At 39.5% G+C, this 18,536-nt stretch overlaps 1 protein-coding gene across 1 annotated transcript in view; it reads right to left on the bottom strand.

The window, feature by feature from the left end:
• lrp1bb (low density lipoprotein receptor-related protein 1Bb) overlaps positions 1-18,536 on the bottom strand; it is a 305,232-nt gene that overhangs the window by 103,078 nt on the left and 183,618 nt on the right. The window contains exons 24-32 of the mRNA XM_034134148.1: positions 17,622-17,819; positions 15,996-16,200; positions 12,867-13,031; positions 12,291-12,535; positions 5,472-5,603; positions 5,027-5,254; positions 3,904-4,078; positions 3,521-3,615; positions 360-509 (exon numbers count right to left, since the gene is read on the bottom strand). Of these exons, the coding sequence (XP_033990039.1) occupies positions 360-509; positions 3,521-3,615; positions 3,904-4,078; positions 5,027-5,254; positions 5,472-5,603; positions 12,291-12,535; positions 12,867-13,031; positions 15,996-16,200; positions 17,622-17,819 (1,593 nt within the window). The remainder of the gene's footprint in view (positions 1-359; positions 510-3,520; positions 3,616-3,903; positions 4,079-5,026; positions 5,255-5,471; positions 5,604-12,290; positions 12,536-12,866; positions 13,032-15,995; positions 16,201-17,621; positions 17,820-18,536) is intronic.

Here is an 18,536-nt window from a genome sequence, read left to right as displayed (position 1 = left end):
ATACACATATGGCTTGTTTCCAGAACATGTTGACTTAGATTTCAGGAGATTACTAAATGAACCTGCGAGTTGATGGATGATGTGACGCGTCGGATTCAGCACGGATACCCAGAATAAACACATAATGAACATCCCCCTCCCTTTTCATTACAAAAGGGGGTGAGAAAATCAATCGTCAATCACTGCTGCACTGTGTTTTAATTATCTGTGGCCCACACAAAGTGAAGCACAACTGTTGCGAGGGGCCGGCTAAATAGCCCCATCCTCCAGCCACTTAACTGGTTAAACACGTAATCCCTGCACACTCTCTGACTAATCCCCAATGGCAATCTGATGCACTCGTGACAAGCTCCACTCACCCATCACAGCCAGAGCGGTGCCTTTGGATAACTCCCTCTTTAGAGTCTCCAGCACTTCCAGCCCATTGCCGTCCAGATTGCACCTGTTGATAGTGCCATTGGTCGAGCTTATCCAGTACAGCTTGTTGGCAGTGTAGTCTATTGAGAGACCTGAGGGGACAAGTGAAGAGAGGACGCCAGGTTAGCACTCGTTTCGCTAGGATTTGCTAAAAAGACAAGCAAAAATGTATCGAAGTCATTCGATAGGAGTAATAAAAAGATAAATCATGAAAAAGCAAATAAGCTGTAAAAGAAGAGTAGATAAGCATACATGTGACATATTTTAATGGGAAAAATGTATCATTTGAGACATTTCACTGAACAAAGAACATTATTACTTGGAAATAAAAAGCTGACTCAACCATCCTTTGTACTGTAATAAGTTGCACCATATGGGGAAATTACTATATTCAGGTTACTCTTACTACATTTAATATGCAGCCCACAATAACTCTCCTATTACTTCAACAGTATTGCAACAGCACATGACAGAACTGCATTTCCTCAACAGCTCTATGTATTTGGTTAAATAAAAGTACGCTAATAGAAAGCTTTATGTGTCCACTGGAACATATTTGTGGGCATCTGTTTATACGAGCTCCAGCTGGCATTAAAAATGAACAATAGTGAGACTGACTGCTTTTAAATCCATTTCCTGGCCAACTGGATGGCTCTTTTTAGAATACCGCCGTGAACGATGAAAAAATGAAGGCAATTTCAGTTGTGGACCCCTGGACAACTCACTGTCTCCCACCATGTGTTGGATTTATGTCTGGCAGATTCACAGTCACAATGCGTCATTAATTTACGCTTGTCCCCAGGTCTACCCCATAATCATAAACGAAGCCAGTGAAATATGGCCGCGCCCTGCTATCTGTATTGCTGACAAGCCGGGGAGAATGAAGAAATACAGGGAAGACAATGGCGCAGTTTGTGTGACAAAGTGGGAGTTTAACCTTGAGCTGTGTGACAACAGCTACTTGAAATGAGGAGCAGCTGATTGTTTTTGCTAAATCGAGCAGCAATGGCTCACTTAGGCATGCATCATGGGGTATAGAGTTAACACGCAAGAAGTAAGAAAGTATAAGGATAGAAATGTAATTCTTATGAGCATGAGTCCTAAAGTCCTGAGTTTTACAAAAGGTGCTTTCTCTTCTGAACCCTGTTTTCTGAGATTACGTTCAAATGGAAAACAGATGTACCAACACTTTGAATACAGGGTATTATAACCGACCACACACTTACTGTACTGTTTTTTGAGAGGATTGGACAATAAGTGAAATATCTAATCCAGAGAGAACTGGATTTTCAGATATGGATTGGTTGGATTTCTTTGCTTTTTTGGCCTTTTTTGGCTTGAGTATCACAGATGAGTACAAATGGCTTGAGTCTGCTGTGTGCTCGAAAAAAAAAGAAGCTTAGCCTTTCAGAAGAAGTGCCCCCTTCAGGTTCTATTTGCACATATGTAACTTCAAACGACACAAACAACAGCACCTCCACGTCCATATTTGCGGGAGCCTTTAAAAGATGATCCAACAGTCAGAGAGTGAGACAAAATCGTTGGTGATAGAAGGAGTGGGGGGGGGGGGGTTGTTGAGCATTGCATGTGCAGCTATTCAATCTCAACAATGTACAATAGGTGAAGCGGAACACAAGAAGTCATCATGCAACGTGGAAGGCAGGCCTTTGGTAGATGGAAGTGGGATACAACGGGCTTGAGCAATATGCAGTTCAAAGGAGAGTCATTAACATTACAAAGCAATTCTGGTGTCCAGCCACCAATTTTGAAAATGACAGTGTGCCCTGTTGGATCTTTTCTGTCTATACCTGCAGACAAATGTCTTGACGAGAATATACTGTAAAGCAAACCAGGATCTTCGTAGCTTTCTTGTTCACCCAAGTGATATACTTTCTATCGTGACGATTGTTTATGTTACAGTACAAGATTAGTCCAGGACTGGTTCATGTATCATTGATGCGAAATTGCACCATTTATATCCATAACATTACCTCCAATGGGAAGAAACATATTGTACAGAAGCCATAAGAGCATCCGTAGATAAGAACCGTCCAATCATTAACCTTGGCAGCCTGATGTATGTGTGGCAGGCATTAAAACTAGAAAAGAAGCAACACAAATGTTGTTGTTTTTTTGTTGAAAACCGATTAAAAAGTATGTGGGAATCAATAAGTCAAGGACGGAGGTGTAGGCAGGAAACATTGTTCCTCCAGTTCAGCCCTATGTTTGTGTAGGTTTGAAAGAAATAGCCACTCTGACCCCTTGATCCAAATATCCAACTGATCTTTTTTTTTTACTTTCCTGTTAAGATAACATCACAAAGGCGGTGGGTGTTGAAGAACATCTCGACATAAACAAATATTACTGATTGAATTTGAAATCCCTGTACATGCATTGAAATAAATTGATTATAAACAGATTCATGCGAACTGAAATTACTTCAACGTTCATGTAAACACCTTTATCGGGTTATCTTCGCCAAATCAAGGTTCAAATAGGGGGAATTATATCGAATTAATTTGGAATGAAGTGAACATGGATGCAAAGTGGTGCAAGCGGCAGCACAGATGTTGATGCTGGAAAATGTAATTGAATTATATTACCATAAATTGAACCCATAATCAAATAACGCAGACACATTTCCTCAATTTATGTCTTGTTTTGTCGTAACACAATGTTTTCAGTGGGCAGCCACACATCTTGCAGACAGTAGCCCAAAAAACAAACAAATGCACTTAGATTATAGAGTGGATGTACAATATTACGTTTATGTAAACTGAACAGAGAGATGGTAAAAAAAAAAGCATATTTGCAAATAAAAAGAAAGAATCTTCATGGCTTGGTCAGCTTTGAGGAAAGAGTCCTAAAACCTGGAAATGAGATAGCATTTTACCACCTCAAAATCACTCTTAGTTAATGGTTTTTCCAACGTGTTGTTGGTCAGAGGCCTCAAATAAGGTATGTGGTTATCACAAGCTGTAGATAATTTTACTCTGGTTCTACAACAATGAACAACGTCAGTATACACCAGTCATGAATGCACGGAGCATCAATGTGTCCAAACATGCTAACTCAGTATGCTATCTAAAGCCTTCATACTGACCTACAGGATCCCTTTGATTCTGGTGGAGGACCTTGCTGTTACTCCCGTCCATGTTGGCCATGTTAACGGTGTTGCCATCTGTCCAATAGATTTTTCTGTGTGGGAAAGATGTGAGGTGAATAGTGCGTTATCCAGTCAGGCAGAATACATAATAAGGTTTAAAACATAGTCAATGATCGCTACGTTGTTATTAATTGAACCATGAATGTAAGCCAATAGACTTTGTTCCACCGGACAACCTTGTACAAATGTTTGAACCCTAGATTTCTTTTTACAACAACAAGGCTTTGATCCCTAGCACAGGTGAGGTCTGAGGTGAAGTTTCCTAACACTATGCATTGAAGGTGATGGAGTGAGTGTACACACTGCTCTAATCTACTTACCCCTTGGCGGGGTGCACTACAAGGCACCTTGGCTTATCAATGCCGTGGATGATGGAGGTCTTCAGGGAGCCATCAAAGCGAGCCGCATTGATTTGCGACTCGTCATTTTCGGAGCTGAGCCAGTATAAGTTCCTGGAAAGCCAGTCTAAAGCCAGACCACGGCAGTTGGCTATGTCTGTCAAGGAGAGAATGGAAAAACTGTCACTCCTTAGCGAAACTATCATGTAAATTAGCTCAGGCTAGATTTAACATAAACAAAATAAAGGAATGGATGGTATTCAACAATGTAATACACGTTTACTTGTGTTATGCCTTGTAATCATGTCAAAAAGAGAAGAAAAAAACTTGATAAAGTTAACACGCAAGAAGTAAGAAAGTATAATGATAGAAATGTAATTCTTATGAGCATGTAGAGTGGTGCAGTAATGAGTCCTAAAGACCGGCACATACTTTGCATTTAACCAGTTCCAGTTCCCTTGACTCAAAATCAATGTTTTTTTGAAGCCTGAAATAAGTTCTGTGGTTAACCCAAGCTGAATAGATTGGCAGGTTTTGATCTTCGACATAAAATATGGCAGTAAATACTCCACTCGTGAATGTCTGAAGCTTCTTTGTGCCAAAAGAAACCGCCTCAACCTCAGCGGTGGTGATGTACAGCCACGCGACCATGATGTAGTTCGTTTATAGCATTACGTTAGATTTTATTTCCTGCCAATCGCATTTATCCTTCAAAAATGGTGTTGTTGTTGTGTACATGTTATATAGCCTGCTGAATAATACGTGTTAAGTATCATAACCAAACGTTTGCCACGTTTGCCACAGATCTTATTTTCTTCCATATAAGGAAATCCTATGGAGAAATCCCATTGCTTTTTGTCGAGGGAGACTTTGCGATGCAAACTTCCTGGTCTGTCCTACAAAAATGTAGGTGAATAGAAACCTATTCAATAAAGTTAGTAACTGACCCAGAAACAAACAATCAAAACAGGATTGCATTCCACTGCTGCAGAAAGATTATGTGTGTGCAAACTTATCCATATTAGTCATTATACTGAACATTGTAATACATACCACATGCAAGCTTAGATTTTGTACTCAGTATGGATGTCTGGGATACACCAACCTGCACTAATGATGGTTTCCAGCTGGGTGCCATTGATGAAGGCCCGTTTGATGCTCTGGGTTTTGATGTCAGCCCAGTAGATCCTCTCCTCCTGGGCATCATAGTCCACCACGGTGACATCATCAATGTCCGGCACCGTTAGCGCCGTCATGACGTTCATATACGGGTTGTCTATGTCCACGCCGCGGATTTCAGACCGCCGGACGTACAGGAGGAACCTTTTCAACGCTGGTGAGATCATTAATAAAGGAATTATTCAAGATTTGGTGAGACTTTGCCAAAATTCTCTGTCAGACTCAGTGTAGAGGGTGATAATAATAACCATATGTACGTAAAAGCTTACCTCAATCAAAAGCAACTTCACATGTTCTCTATAGTATCCTATGGTTATGCTCTAATTACATAAGGAGAAAGCATGACAAATGAGGAAGGTGTTCTGGCTCACCAAAGCAGGATTGTTTGTTGGGAGAAAGCTTCATCAGGTGTGGACAGGTGCAGGACGCAGTGCGGTTGTAATTGATGAGACACAGATGCGAACAGGGACCACGTCCATCATTCTCCTCACATGGGTTGGAGGCTGATGGGAAGGCAAGAGAAAAGGAACATTTCAGAACGCTCAGCATGACAAGTTGAGATGCCAATCGAGGAGATACGCCATGATAAATCCTGGAATTGAATAGGGCTTGATCCTTTCCCATATCAAACTTACAAACAATACTTTCAGAAAAAAAATCATTGCTGAAAATATCTATAGTCATGATCTGGTTCTCACCATGCAATAGCAAAAAATAGCTTTTAGCATGACACTTCACTAAACCATGTCATCAATTCATAACAAGTGTGGCTAGTTTGAACATTTTAGGGGGCTCCTTTTTGAGTGTTAAGAGAAAATGTTGGGTTGGGACCATTTTTTGCTGAGATTGATTGATCTTCCTTCTTGTTATTGGGTTTTTAGGTTGATATCTTGTTGAATTGGGTCTTTAGTTGTCGAGATGTTGACATATATTAGTAAAAATAAAAGACATATTCAGATTTGTATTCTTTTTCACTTCTCAAGAAAGATCTCAGTTAGACTGTTACTGTAGGGTAGCAGGTTATCCATCTTAAGAAACTTAGCTGTTGACAGATTCTATAATAAGCAAAGCACATTAGAAGAAGTCCATTTTAAGAATTTCTTACTCTAAACTAGTCAGAATAAATCACCTCAGCAAAACTAAGGTAAGTCAAGCTTAGGCCTCCTTCACACGGGAACGTTTGCGTTTATGCACAGTATGCGTATTCAAAAAAGTCTTCCGTTCACATGCATTCGTTTCATTTAATGTGTCTGTTCAAACGAGGCCGCTGGAAACGCTGTAGTACATATGCCGGGACTGTAAGTGGCGCTGTAACTTCCGCCAAAATACACCAAAAGCAGCGAAGAAGAGCAGCCCGAGCAGCCCCGCAGCAATGTTGCCATGGCTACCCTTTTGTTTATGCCCCGCGGTGTATTTAGCAACATGTAGTTCATGTAATTCTCCATGTCCACTTGTTGCTGATGGTTGTGGTAGAGGAGCTGTAGATTTTGCACTAATATCTGTAGCATGGTCAGTAGCAGTAGCACTAGCAGTAGCTACTGACAGGAGGAAGTGTGTGTGGCGATTGCTGGTATTCAGCGGGATATAGTAATTTCCTCAGCATATGGATAAATGCAACGGGGAAGTTAACTGAAAGAAACCGAATCTGTGGATATTGCATCGACCGACCAAGAAGCACGTCTCTGTGGAGAGGACGCGCTCAGAAAGAGAGATATTCTCTACAAACACCGGGTGAGATCGCTCCTTTGTCAATATAATGGATCAATGCATGAAATCTGACTCTGTTTATTTTGTTTAAGGAGTATATTGGGCGTTAACAATTCTGGTTTGCCTTTTATAATATTATTTCATTCAAGAACCCCTTGTGCGTTTAATTAACACAGCTATTTTTGATAGTTGCTACAGCAGTGAGCAGGAGAGGTGGGGCTATCGTTATTTTTTCAGGAAATATTCGTATAGAGGTGATTACACGGACTCGGTTGACCCCCCAGAGCGTTTCGTTTGCAAATCTATCCACCTTGGGACCCGTTATTGTTTGTGGGGTCAGTTTCTATCGGCCTCGTGTAAATAATAGGGCTATACGCACGCGAAACTATGCAGATACAAGCAGTTTTCTCCTCGTGTAAACGGCGCCTTAGTTCAATTATTTCCCATGAGGCTGCAAACTCTTTTTAGGCCTCAAACACATCAGTTCTCACCATCGACTCTGGATGATTCATGTCAAACAAGCTCATTCAAAGCTAATTTCCCGTGGTTCCTTCAGCAACACATTGGAGAACTCCATTGCAACACAAATGCAGCTTATTGGAGATGACAAAAAATCCAACTATCTCTCGAGCTGGCAACAGCACCCAGCTGACTCAGTATGCTAATAGGGAGAAAACTGAACATTGCTGCATTCACCTGAATCATACTCTTGAGGGATGTCAGACAGCAACAAGAGAGCCAGAGTGTTTGTTTGCTCTAAACTGTCATATATATTTGCAACACATAACGGAAGAAATGTTAAGGCACTGAAAATGACAGAACTCCTGAAAAAAAAGTAAAATTCAAGGGAGCTTTGTATTGCTGATACAATTGCTTCTTTCCAATGAGAGATGCATATTTGTTTTTTGTATTTGTCATGATAATACTGCTGATAAAATTACTATGTGGTCTGTCTGCCTGCAAATAACTATGTATCTTCTACATGGCATACAAATTACAATGCGTACAGTCACATTGAGAATAACAACATTGATGTGTGTAAACACATAAAACTAGATGTTCCTGCACTATGCTTCTTTTCTTCCTAAATACCTTAAAGAAACAGGTAAACAAGGAGAAGCAGGAGAGAATTATGAAGGCTATGGAAGGCTAAGCCATCCCTATGTTATTGGTCGCTATACTGTCGTGAATTAGACGATACCATTTCCAGATGTTCCCTAAATGTTTAATATTCAAGCTGCTGCAATATTGTTAAGAACAGTAACTCCGAATACCAGCCTGTAATATAGGGCTCTGCTTAAAGGTGGGGTAGGTCATTTTGGAGAAACCAGCTCGAGTGTGCAAGAATTTGAAAATACACAGCCGGAAAAAATCTGCCACTTCCTTACAGAGCCCCTCCTCCAACACACACGAACGCGCACATGACCAATGAGGGCACGAGATAAGTTTGTGCACAGATGGAAGGCTGGCAGGCAGGTAGGCCATCCAGTTATTTTAGCCGGGCCGGCTAAAATGATTGGTCGTACTTTTTACAGTATTACGGCTTCCACAGATGACATTTTTTTATGGATTTTTTGTCAAAGCACTTAAGATATTCATTGCTATCGGGATGTTAAGAGCATTCCATGGAATATAACAAAAAGTGTATCTCGAGCCGGTTTCTCAAACTTACCTACCCCACCTTTAAAAGCTACAATGGTAGCATTTAAGTATTTAAGCTACCGTTGTAGCCTTTAAGCTAACATTGTAGAATGTCGTTTTTTGGTAGCTATTAGTTGTAATTTGTTGGGTCGAAATTAATTTACACCTGCTATAAACAACCCTAACCAGGACTAAGGACAGTATAAACTAGTACAATTACTAGGTATATTGTGCCAATATAAAGTATAGAGAAGATTACACACAAAATGTCACGCCACTCAATAGACTGTATACTCAGAACCAAACCCAACAGCGGAAAAGATAAATGAGTGGAGCCATTACTGACTGTAGTGTTATTATGTTATCTCATTAGTCAAAATCTCTGAAAATGTAATTACTTTTATTTTAGTTTGTTTATAAAAGGTGTAAAAAGGTATACAGGTTTCTTTGTGATTCTCTGTCAGGAATCAGCTAATTATCTGTTCTAACTCTCATCACCTTGCACGGCCAAAGTGCCTCCTAATTTCAAAAGGCTTGTTAGCCAATGTAAAAACACAGCCTTGTCTTTCAAGTGACACGTAATGCATTTACAGGCTGTTTATGCCTCCAGTGGAGCTTCACTGTGGTACCTGCTGAATAACTAAAACCAGCTGCGTATTGGTGTCTCCTTTCTTCACGCATCACTCCTTTTTTCTTTTTCTCTGGTCCAGATGTTTGTGGTCTAGTAGAGCATAGCATTTCTAGGCAGTAGTCTCACCGCGCCCCCGCTGAGCTCTTTTTAATATGATTAGGCATGCTGACTGTCTTCTTTTGAAAAAGCAGTCTTATTTGCTCACACTTATCTATGGTGAACAGTCATGAAAAAGCAGATACAGGAAGGAAACAAGCAAATTAACTCATGACACACTGGCAAAGCAGAGAAATCACTGAATAGATGCAAACCCGATTACCACCATAATAATGCCCATTTAAGGATGATGGCTTACATATGAAGAAAAGCTAAGGCGGATAAATAGAAAACTTGGCAATGCTGGAAAAAGGAATTTCAATTGATCCATCAAACAGGCACTCTTGGCACTCATGGTGGAAATGTTAATCAAGTGTATTTTTGGGAGTTATGCTAAAAAAATCTATCACAAATCAATGTTAAAACAACAATGTTACCGAAAAAACACATTATATTTAGTACGGAACAGATTTAATGTCATTCATTTGAGTTAAGTAATATATCTTGCAAGCGGATCTGCATATCAAATGAATATTGGCTCCTTTTGTAGGTTTCCTGCTTAATTGATCGCCTCAGTGACATGAATAGATTCAGAAGCACTGGCAATATTAGTGAAGTTTCTGAACTAATTCATATATTTCCTGTAACATAAACACATTATTCACTTTAATTTATTTGATGATTGGATATGCCACAATTATTCATTGGCATATGTGTGTCTTATTCAGTTGCCCTCTTTTTTTCATGAAGAAAAAGACTTAATATAGTGGCATAAGCCAATTAGAATAATAGGGATGGTGAGAAAAACACATTCAGAGGTACCATTAACTCAAGCTAGCTAATTATCTGCATGAGTACCTTTTTCATGCAAACACATGCTCATTGATTGACAGGCAAAATTAAGGCAGGGGCAGAAGCTGGAATTAATTACATTATGCTGGTTTTTTTCACTACCCTTTGCGCAACATGAGAATGAATAGTGTTTTAAAAAGATAATGCATCCTCAGTCACATCCAGTATTACTAGAGGATTATACCCACATTCATAATACACACCCATAGGTTGATACATGATAGGATGTGATGATTTAGCACTTTAAACAGCTTATTAAGCACTTTTTTGTGCATGAGCTTGAATAGGACATACCCAAAGTGATTTTTTTTCTTTTGTTCCTGAACCTTTCTAATTGCTGCTTTAATCATTGTCTCTTTGGAAAAGTAATTCTTTGGAAATTACAATTAGAAGGAGTTATTTGTCTAAATGAGTGAGCAAAATTTGTAAACATGTACGGTGGCCAACACATGCGCAGCATTTAGAAAACATTCACCAACTTGACGAAATATGCGCATCGTTTAATGAAAGCGGCCCATTAATGAAACACTTCAAACACAAAATGTTGTGAATAAAAAATGAAGCTCAAGAAACGAAAACAGGGACACTTAAAAGTGGTGCACACAGCTTGGATATGAGCGTTTGTTGATGTTCGGGATTATAAAGTTGGCAAAAATCACTGTCACTGGAAATCAGTGGCGGCGCCAGGGTATGGCTGGGGTAGGCTACAGCCATACCAAGAAATGGCTTAGCCCCACCTTAGCCCCGCCATGAAAAATGATGTTAAAGTAAGCAAAATAAAGTCCGCCAACTCGCGGAATAAATTGCACAGACAGCAGTTAGTAAGATTGATTTCAGTAGACACTTGTCTGGAAATACCGAAGACTAGAAACGGTTTTGAAAACTTTTTTCACGTAGTGATCGTCTTCTCAATAAAACATCTTTGATAATGTCTTCTGGCCAATCAGAATCACGATAACGGCGTGGTGTTGTTGCAGGAAGTCCCGACGGAGAATACTTTTGCTGTAGTACACCTCTATATACATCGATACAAGATTATGTGTTGATAGAAATCAACACGTAATGAAATAAGACCCCACGGTTTGATGATTGATAGGTGTGTGGGCTGTCTTTCATTTTGACACACAGAACAATGGGGGCTATCCACCCTTATCCACAATGTAAAGTAATTCACACAGCCTCTTCCCTCTTCTCTCTGTGAGGAGCAGCAGGTTCAGCTTTCAGAACAAAGTAACAAAAAACAAAAATGGCATTCATTTTTTTAAATGTGTAGTAATAGATTTATTTATTTTTCTTCTCAAGAGAGTACCAGAATGTGTATTTTATGTTAGTATTTCAAAAAATCTCCTGGGGGAGAATCCCCCCAGACCCCCCTGCAGGGGTTGGGTTTTCAGCATGTCAACTCTTTCACCTGTGGGGAAATTGCAGGATTGGCTCCAGGTCGCCCTTTTTATTTACTACAAGACAAATGTGCCTTTTTATTTCATACAGTTCAATTTGGATTGAGACAGGGAAATAATCTAAACCTCACGCGTGGCGTTTCACTGTCAAGGGGGGCGATATAGCGTGTATGTAATTACATTGCAAATACTGACTTGAGCCCCACCACTGTATGGGTTAGCCCTACCATAGATTACCCAACAAAAATACTCTGGAGCCGCCACTGCTGGAAATGTACTTAGAGTTTAGGTTTTATTGGCTTATTTTAACAATGTGCTCGCATGATTCCTTCCGATATTATTGGAGATCTGCTGTAAGCTAGCTAGCTAACGTAGCTAACCTAGTTTTTCAAATATACTGCCAAAACACTTAACATTTTGAAACAGACTAACTCTGCGAGAGTTTCAGTTGACAGTTGGTGAAGATGTTTCTTCATTTGCATGTGTTTTGGCACATTTGTGTTACTATATTCGAGACCTTATATAAAAAAAAAGGTAAAATTTGGCCTTGTGAAAATGTTTTATATTAACTTTGGTTTTCTACCCACTGCTGTTACAAAAACATTGTTGTAGAATATTTAAAAAAAAGGTGTATGCAAACAAAACAAAACTACTTATGAGGCTTTGAGCTTTCAAATAAATTATAATCAAACTAGCTGCCATAAATAAGGTGACAAACAAATCCTTCAAAGCCTGTATGCAAGGCAGTTGTTAAGGAGTTGAATGTCCCTGCTTCGCATATCCTAGAAGTAAAAACATGACAAAGTATACATTAAACTGACTTCCAGCTGTGAAATGTCCCCCTTCCATCAAAGGGTCCTCACCTTGTGGCTGCCTGCTGGGGTGGAAGATCTGCAAGTCAAAAGGCTGAGCGCTCGTCTTCTGGATGACTGTGACATTTCCCCCCGTCCACTTATTGGCTCTCGCCAAAGTGTTCGTCCTCCAGTCGGTCCAGTAGACACTGCCTCCAAAAAGAGACACCGCAAAGGGATGGGACAGGTACTCATGGCCCCTGAGGATCTCTATGACCCCACTTCCATCATAGAGTGCCGAGAAAATGGCGTCGGAGCTGTTGAAAAGAGCAAACATACAGGCTCATATCAACGTTTAACTGCTCTTCAAATTCATTAGAGGGGGACAGTAGAGGTAGGCAGATCAAAGTGTAACCCACCAGTCCACTGATGGAACTTTTAAATAGTTCAGAACCCACTTTTGTACATTGTGCTAGGATCTCTAAATATTACATGTCCTCCATTATTAAATGCAAGAGGAGAGCTTTGAGTAATTTTTCTATGCAAGGACTGGTGAATTGTTTGTAGTATATAATGTCATACATTTGTATTGGAAGCTCTAAAAGGTGTGAATGCTTCTACACAACGTGGGAACTCTTAATGGTATACCGTGCATCCGTCCAAACAATCCTCTTTTCCAAATGATCCAGTGTCAGTCCATTAGGCCAGGCACCGATTTCCATATCCTTGAAGACGATGTGTCGACCTCCTCCGCTCATTGACGCAGCCTCGATTCGAGGGAACGTAGCATCCCAGTCGGTCCAGAAGAGGATCCTGGAAGTAGAAAAGGAAACACTTAAAATGTATCGTTAGACGAGCAACAATACACACAGATATGAATGCTTTCATTGATCCAGTAGAACAGGATGTTAGGCCTCATTATTATCCATAGAGCAATTCCTCCCCTGTTTGTTTTTGTCAATGCTAGTAAAACACAACATATACAATGCTGGTGTAACTGTATGCATAAACATAGACTGTGGCAATGATGACTGTCCAAGAACAGCACCAGCGATCCAGTTCAACCCCTCAACATCTGCGACATGACTTGAAATGGGAGGCCATCTGTTTTATTAAGACTTTTCACAGCTCAATGAGGCCTGAAAATGAACATTGATGGGCACTATCCTGAGACCTGCTTCAGCTCAGCAGCAACGCGTCTGTCCTGCCTTGGTCTACAAAGTCAGCCAGAATGAAGGAGAAAATGGGTGCTCAGGCTTAAATGACATACCGACGACAACGGAACAGTGTTAGGAAGAAATATCCTTGTCCAGATCAATAGCCTTATTCACTTGATACGGCCTTCCTGATCAATGGCCCACTCCTCTGAGTGGATCCAAGTAATTAGATTAGAATTATTGCCCTGGAATGGAAATGCGCCTTTAGGCACCAAAAGCAGCCATTAATCCTACTCTGTACAGCCATGAGATGTAGTCATCCTCAGGAATGTAAAAGAGTACTATAGGGGGGAGTGCATGAGAATATTACTAATTTCTTAAGAGTGTGACATTGATTTTAAGGAATGTCTGGATTTTGCCTTAATCTGACATATTCTGCCCACAGTTTACGACCACTGGCTACTAAATGCATTAAATATGAAATACTAACAAAACACCTATTTTGTAGCAGAACATTTTCTTTTCTTTATTGTTGTGTAATTAACGAGCGTAAATCATCCCTAAACTAAATGTAATATTCTGTAGATAGGAAAAACATTGGATACATCTCAAAACGTTGATTGTAGTGCTAATAGTGGAAAAATCATCTTGTTTTAATTAATAAATAACTACATTGTCATTACTCTTAGATATAATTAAATGTATAATGTACTTTCTTAACTAATATTTTTAGAAATCCATCATGGTAAGTACCTCGACCAATATATCTATTGCTAACTTCTCCATTTATGACAACTTGGCAGTGGGTCTTTAAATAACTAATCTGTTTGATTTATATTAAGGCAAAACAATTAATTTCTAATCAAGGACATTGCCATTTTGAGTGACTGGTAGGTGCTGTCACATGTCATGGCCGCTAGCTGTCTGCTTTACTGTAACACAATTCATTAAAAAAGAAATACTTAGAATTAAATCAGTCCTTTTATACATGCCTTTGTTGGTATGTTACAATATGATAACATTTGACTGAAAACTTGATTTTTGATGCCAGATAGAATTGTTATCATTTATCCACACAGACCGACATTTCATATCAACAAACCAATATGTCCATGTTTAAAAAAAAAAAAGGAAAAACAAAATGTTGAGTCCAACAAAACATTTTAATATTTGAAATCCACTGCCAAATTAATTTTAATTAAAGTACCAAGTACTTATCTTACAGCGGAAATTGAAGGCTGCATGATTAAAATGCTAACCAAAGTACAAAACTCTTTTTCGTGATTAATGGTCGTGCACACAAAACATTTTTAACCTTCAAAAAAATAATAGTTTTGAAGACCGACAACAATTTTCTCTGAAATATTTAAACTTTTAGAAAGGTATTTTCAAGAAACTTTAAATAAGAGTGCACTTTGCGGTTGTTTATAAAGCTGCCAGTCCTGTTAACCATGTCAGTCTACTCTATCTGCCCCATTAATTAGCATTGTTCAGCATTTACAGCACTTTTATTTGATCTTTGCCTTCAACAAGTAAAAGGTGGATCGATGGCCACTTTGTGTGTACATAGAGTATTGATGATTGAGTTGAGATAAAATAAAAGCACTTTCGGTCTTGAACCATGTGTGTTCGGAAAACTACAACTAATTAAACATGCTAGAAAAAACTAAACACTGAAATAACCTCGATTTGTGGTGGTCGTCAAGTGCAAACGCGTTACAACGGACCAAAATACTTCCATTAGGGAGAAGCGCCGTGCAGTTTTAAAAGAGATGCAATTATAAAACCAAAAACGTGTGCCAATATGCAAATGAAGATAGAAATCCATTATTCAGTATTGTATTTTTGTGATAGTGCGTTTCTCCTAATGGAAGTGTTTTAGGCTGAGTTTGTACCTGTTGGCCACCGTATTTATCCCTTCACAATAAATCATTCAAGAGAGTGAATGTCAAAGTTGCTAAACTATCAAAGCCTTCTAGGTGGGTTCCAATGAGGAGCCTATTAGACCCGGCTAATAAGAAGCCTATTACAACCAGTGTGAGGTCGTCCAACAACCGAATTTACCAATTGAAAAAGCTTATTAAAACACTTGTTATACCAAGACAAAAACCAAGTGCAATCAATGCACTGTAATAGATGTTTCCTATTGTCGCTTGTTGACTGGGCAAAGGGAAGGGCTGCCATTTATCATTCTACAAACGCGCTCCCCATGCATCTCAGCAGGAAAAACAACCATGATTTTGAAATAGCCCCGGAGGGAATGATGCACAATAACAAAAAAAGCATATTTTGGGCATTATATTTGAAGGTCTTGCTTAAAATGTAAAAAAGAATAATATAGCCACAGGGAACAAGAGTGAAAGGGTAGTAAAGCGTGTGAAGCTGGATACATGGTTGGGGGAGTATTAGCTACATTACTGGAATGGAGCACACAGCACTGTTATTGATGTATTCTATATCAGCTGCCTTAATAGACCCTAAAACAGCAGACATATTCATACATCAAGGGAGATGCAGAAGTGAGAAATAAAAGGAGGTTGTAATTGTAACACTTTTCCAATAATCTCAGTGTCTGATGGATTGCATGGCTTCTGTATGTGTGAGTTACTGCGTAACGTACCCTTGGCCCGGGTCGAGAGCGATGGCCCGCGGATGCTCCATGCCCCCGGCGATCAGCGTGGTGCGCATATCTCCGTTAAGCTTAGCCACCTCGATCTGGTCCAGATTGCTGTCAATCCAGTACAGTTTCCCTGTGATCCAGTCCACAGCCAGGCCCTCCGGGGTGGCCAGTCCGTGCTGCACCACCACTTCAATCCCCGTCACCCCTGGAACAACAAAATCCCAATTTGAGACAGGTAGCAGAATGTCATTTGTCTCAGACGTTTTGAAACATATCTATTTTTGACTGCACCTCAACCAAGTGGCCCAAATATGCTTTTTGGTTTATTTCTTTCCTTTAGTGTGTTATATAAGTTTCCTCCAGAGGGAGTTTCTCTCCCCCACCTTCTGTGTCTGTAGCTTTAAATGCAAATAACTGCCACTCCCAACGCCCCTCTGTGAAGTCTTTGGTTAAAAAACTAAAACAATGGTGATTGAGGAGGAGATTCAGGTGATAAGGTTGGCGGGTCTTGATTGGTTAGTGGCTAAAGGTTGCACAACCCAAAAACACATTGTGACATCACAAAGTGGCCAAAATCTGATTAGCACATTTTCGGACAGGTTTTTATGTAGATTGATCAGGACAGAAAGAGAGAGAATCTTATTTCTTGAAACTTTCCAAATCTCTTAACAGAGGGGACATTTAAATATTTATATTTAAAAGACATGAATAATTTGATTTAGCATAATAGGTGGCTTTTAAAGCATGTAAACATATCACAGTAGAGGCACAAAATACAAATATGAACCTGAAACTGAGCATAATAGGGCCCTTGATTTGAAGCTCATGCACCAGCATTTCAAAAGTTTGGCTAATTTGAAGCTAATGTACTAGCATTCTTTTGAGTTTTAATACTCAATGTTGATTACACTTATTGTACGTTGCTTTTGATAACATGTTTGGGTTAATGAAATGTACTGTGACGTGATAGAATGAGTATATATGTAGCATGGGGGCAGCATTGGTGGTGGTGTCTATTTGCATTCCTCAAGTATACTTTCTCAAAGAAAAAGTCGATACTGAGAGAAGAAACTCTCTTGGATATAAAGAAAATTGCTTTTCCGCAGGGTTCCATTAAACATGTTAAAAAGGCTGTCCCACCATATTTATAATCTCAATGTTTACAATTATTCTCAGATGCTGAGGCTTTTATACGTGCCTCACAAAAGGGTGTAGTGGGAACATCTAAAAGGCGATTGCTACCGTTCCGCAGAGGAAAATAAAAGCAAGTAAAACTAATGAATGTTCTGTCACCCACAGAAATACAGAGCGAAGGAAAAGTTCGGATTCATCATTTTATGAGGGGGACATACTGTAAAACATCAGCTCAAGACTTCTGGTCCTGCAGTATATTTTGAAATACTTCAGACAACCGGTGATGAATTCTCAGGCAGAGACAATATCAACTCAGTGTATCAGAACCTGAGTATGTGTAGCGGCAGGAGAGTAAAACAGAGCGTTATCATCGGCAGTGTCTCAGACTTCCATTACAGCTGTGCACCACGGATGACATGACTCTCTTTAGCCAATACATCAAAAGCAGTCTTCAGATAGCAAACGTTTGTGTACGTGGGTGTGTGCGCGTACCGCCAGTCTCGGAGAGCCTTCCTCTGTAGATCTTATCCTCCACCACATCTGTCCAGTAAAGGAGACTGTGATTAAAGTGGAAGTCGAGCGCGATGGTGTTCCTCAGCCCCGGCACCAGCAGGCTATAGTCCCGCTTGTGAAGGTCTATTCGTCTTATCTCGTGCCGGATTGAGAAAATGATGAAAGCCTCAAAGGGATCTGGCCAAGGAGAGAAAAAGGGAAGGAGCAGAAGAATGTTATGATTAAAGGAGGCCATGGAATGTCACACTAGAATGTTTGTCATTACAGTGCTGGACATTGTGAGAAAGGTATAGCGAACTGTGACCTCTTCTTCTTAATAGTAATGATTATATAGACTATTCTCTGGTAAATGTTTTGAGAAATAATATTGCAAAGAAAAAATAATTAACATTTTACAACATAACATGAAAACCTTTACTATATAAAGTAACAACGGAATACGTATTGATGCTTTTACATTATGAGATTTAGATTAGATAACTATAACATGCATTTTGTGTGTAAGAACAACATTGACACACACATGAACATGCATTTTCACACATATATATTCAAACATACATATGGCTTGATTTCCCTTGTAAAAATATTTGTTAGAACCACAACTCTTACTTTTCTAAGAAATTGATTTTCATACAAAACATACAGTACCAGCTAACGTAAAAGTTGCACACAATACATTTGAAGTAAACCATTACCTGTATTCAATGTCACAATATAATACAAATATTAAATGTGACAACATAAATAAATGTATTGCACTCTACTTGTTCATAGGGTTGATCCTGTATGCTGGCTCGTTGTTGTGGCTTACTGGAGTAGTTGAATAGAACAGCGTGATTGAAAATGTACTAAATCAAACGTTTGCTATTTCTACCATGACAAAGGTTCTGC

Source organism: Trematomus bernacchii, unplaced genomic scaffold (assembly GCF_902827165.1).
Source record: "Trematomus bernacchii unplaced genomic scaffold, fTreBer1.1, whole genome shotgun sequence".
Taxonomy (NCBI): Eukaryota; Metazoa; Chordata; class Actinopteri; order Perciformes; family Nototheniidae; genus Trematomus; species Trematomus bernacchii.
This window is presented reverse-complemented; position numbering and strand designations above follow the sequence as displayed.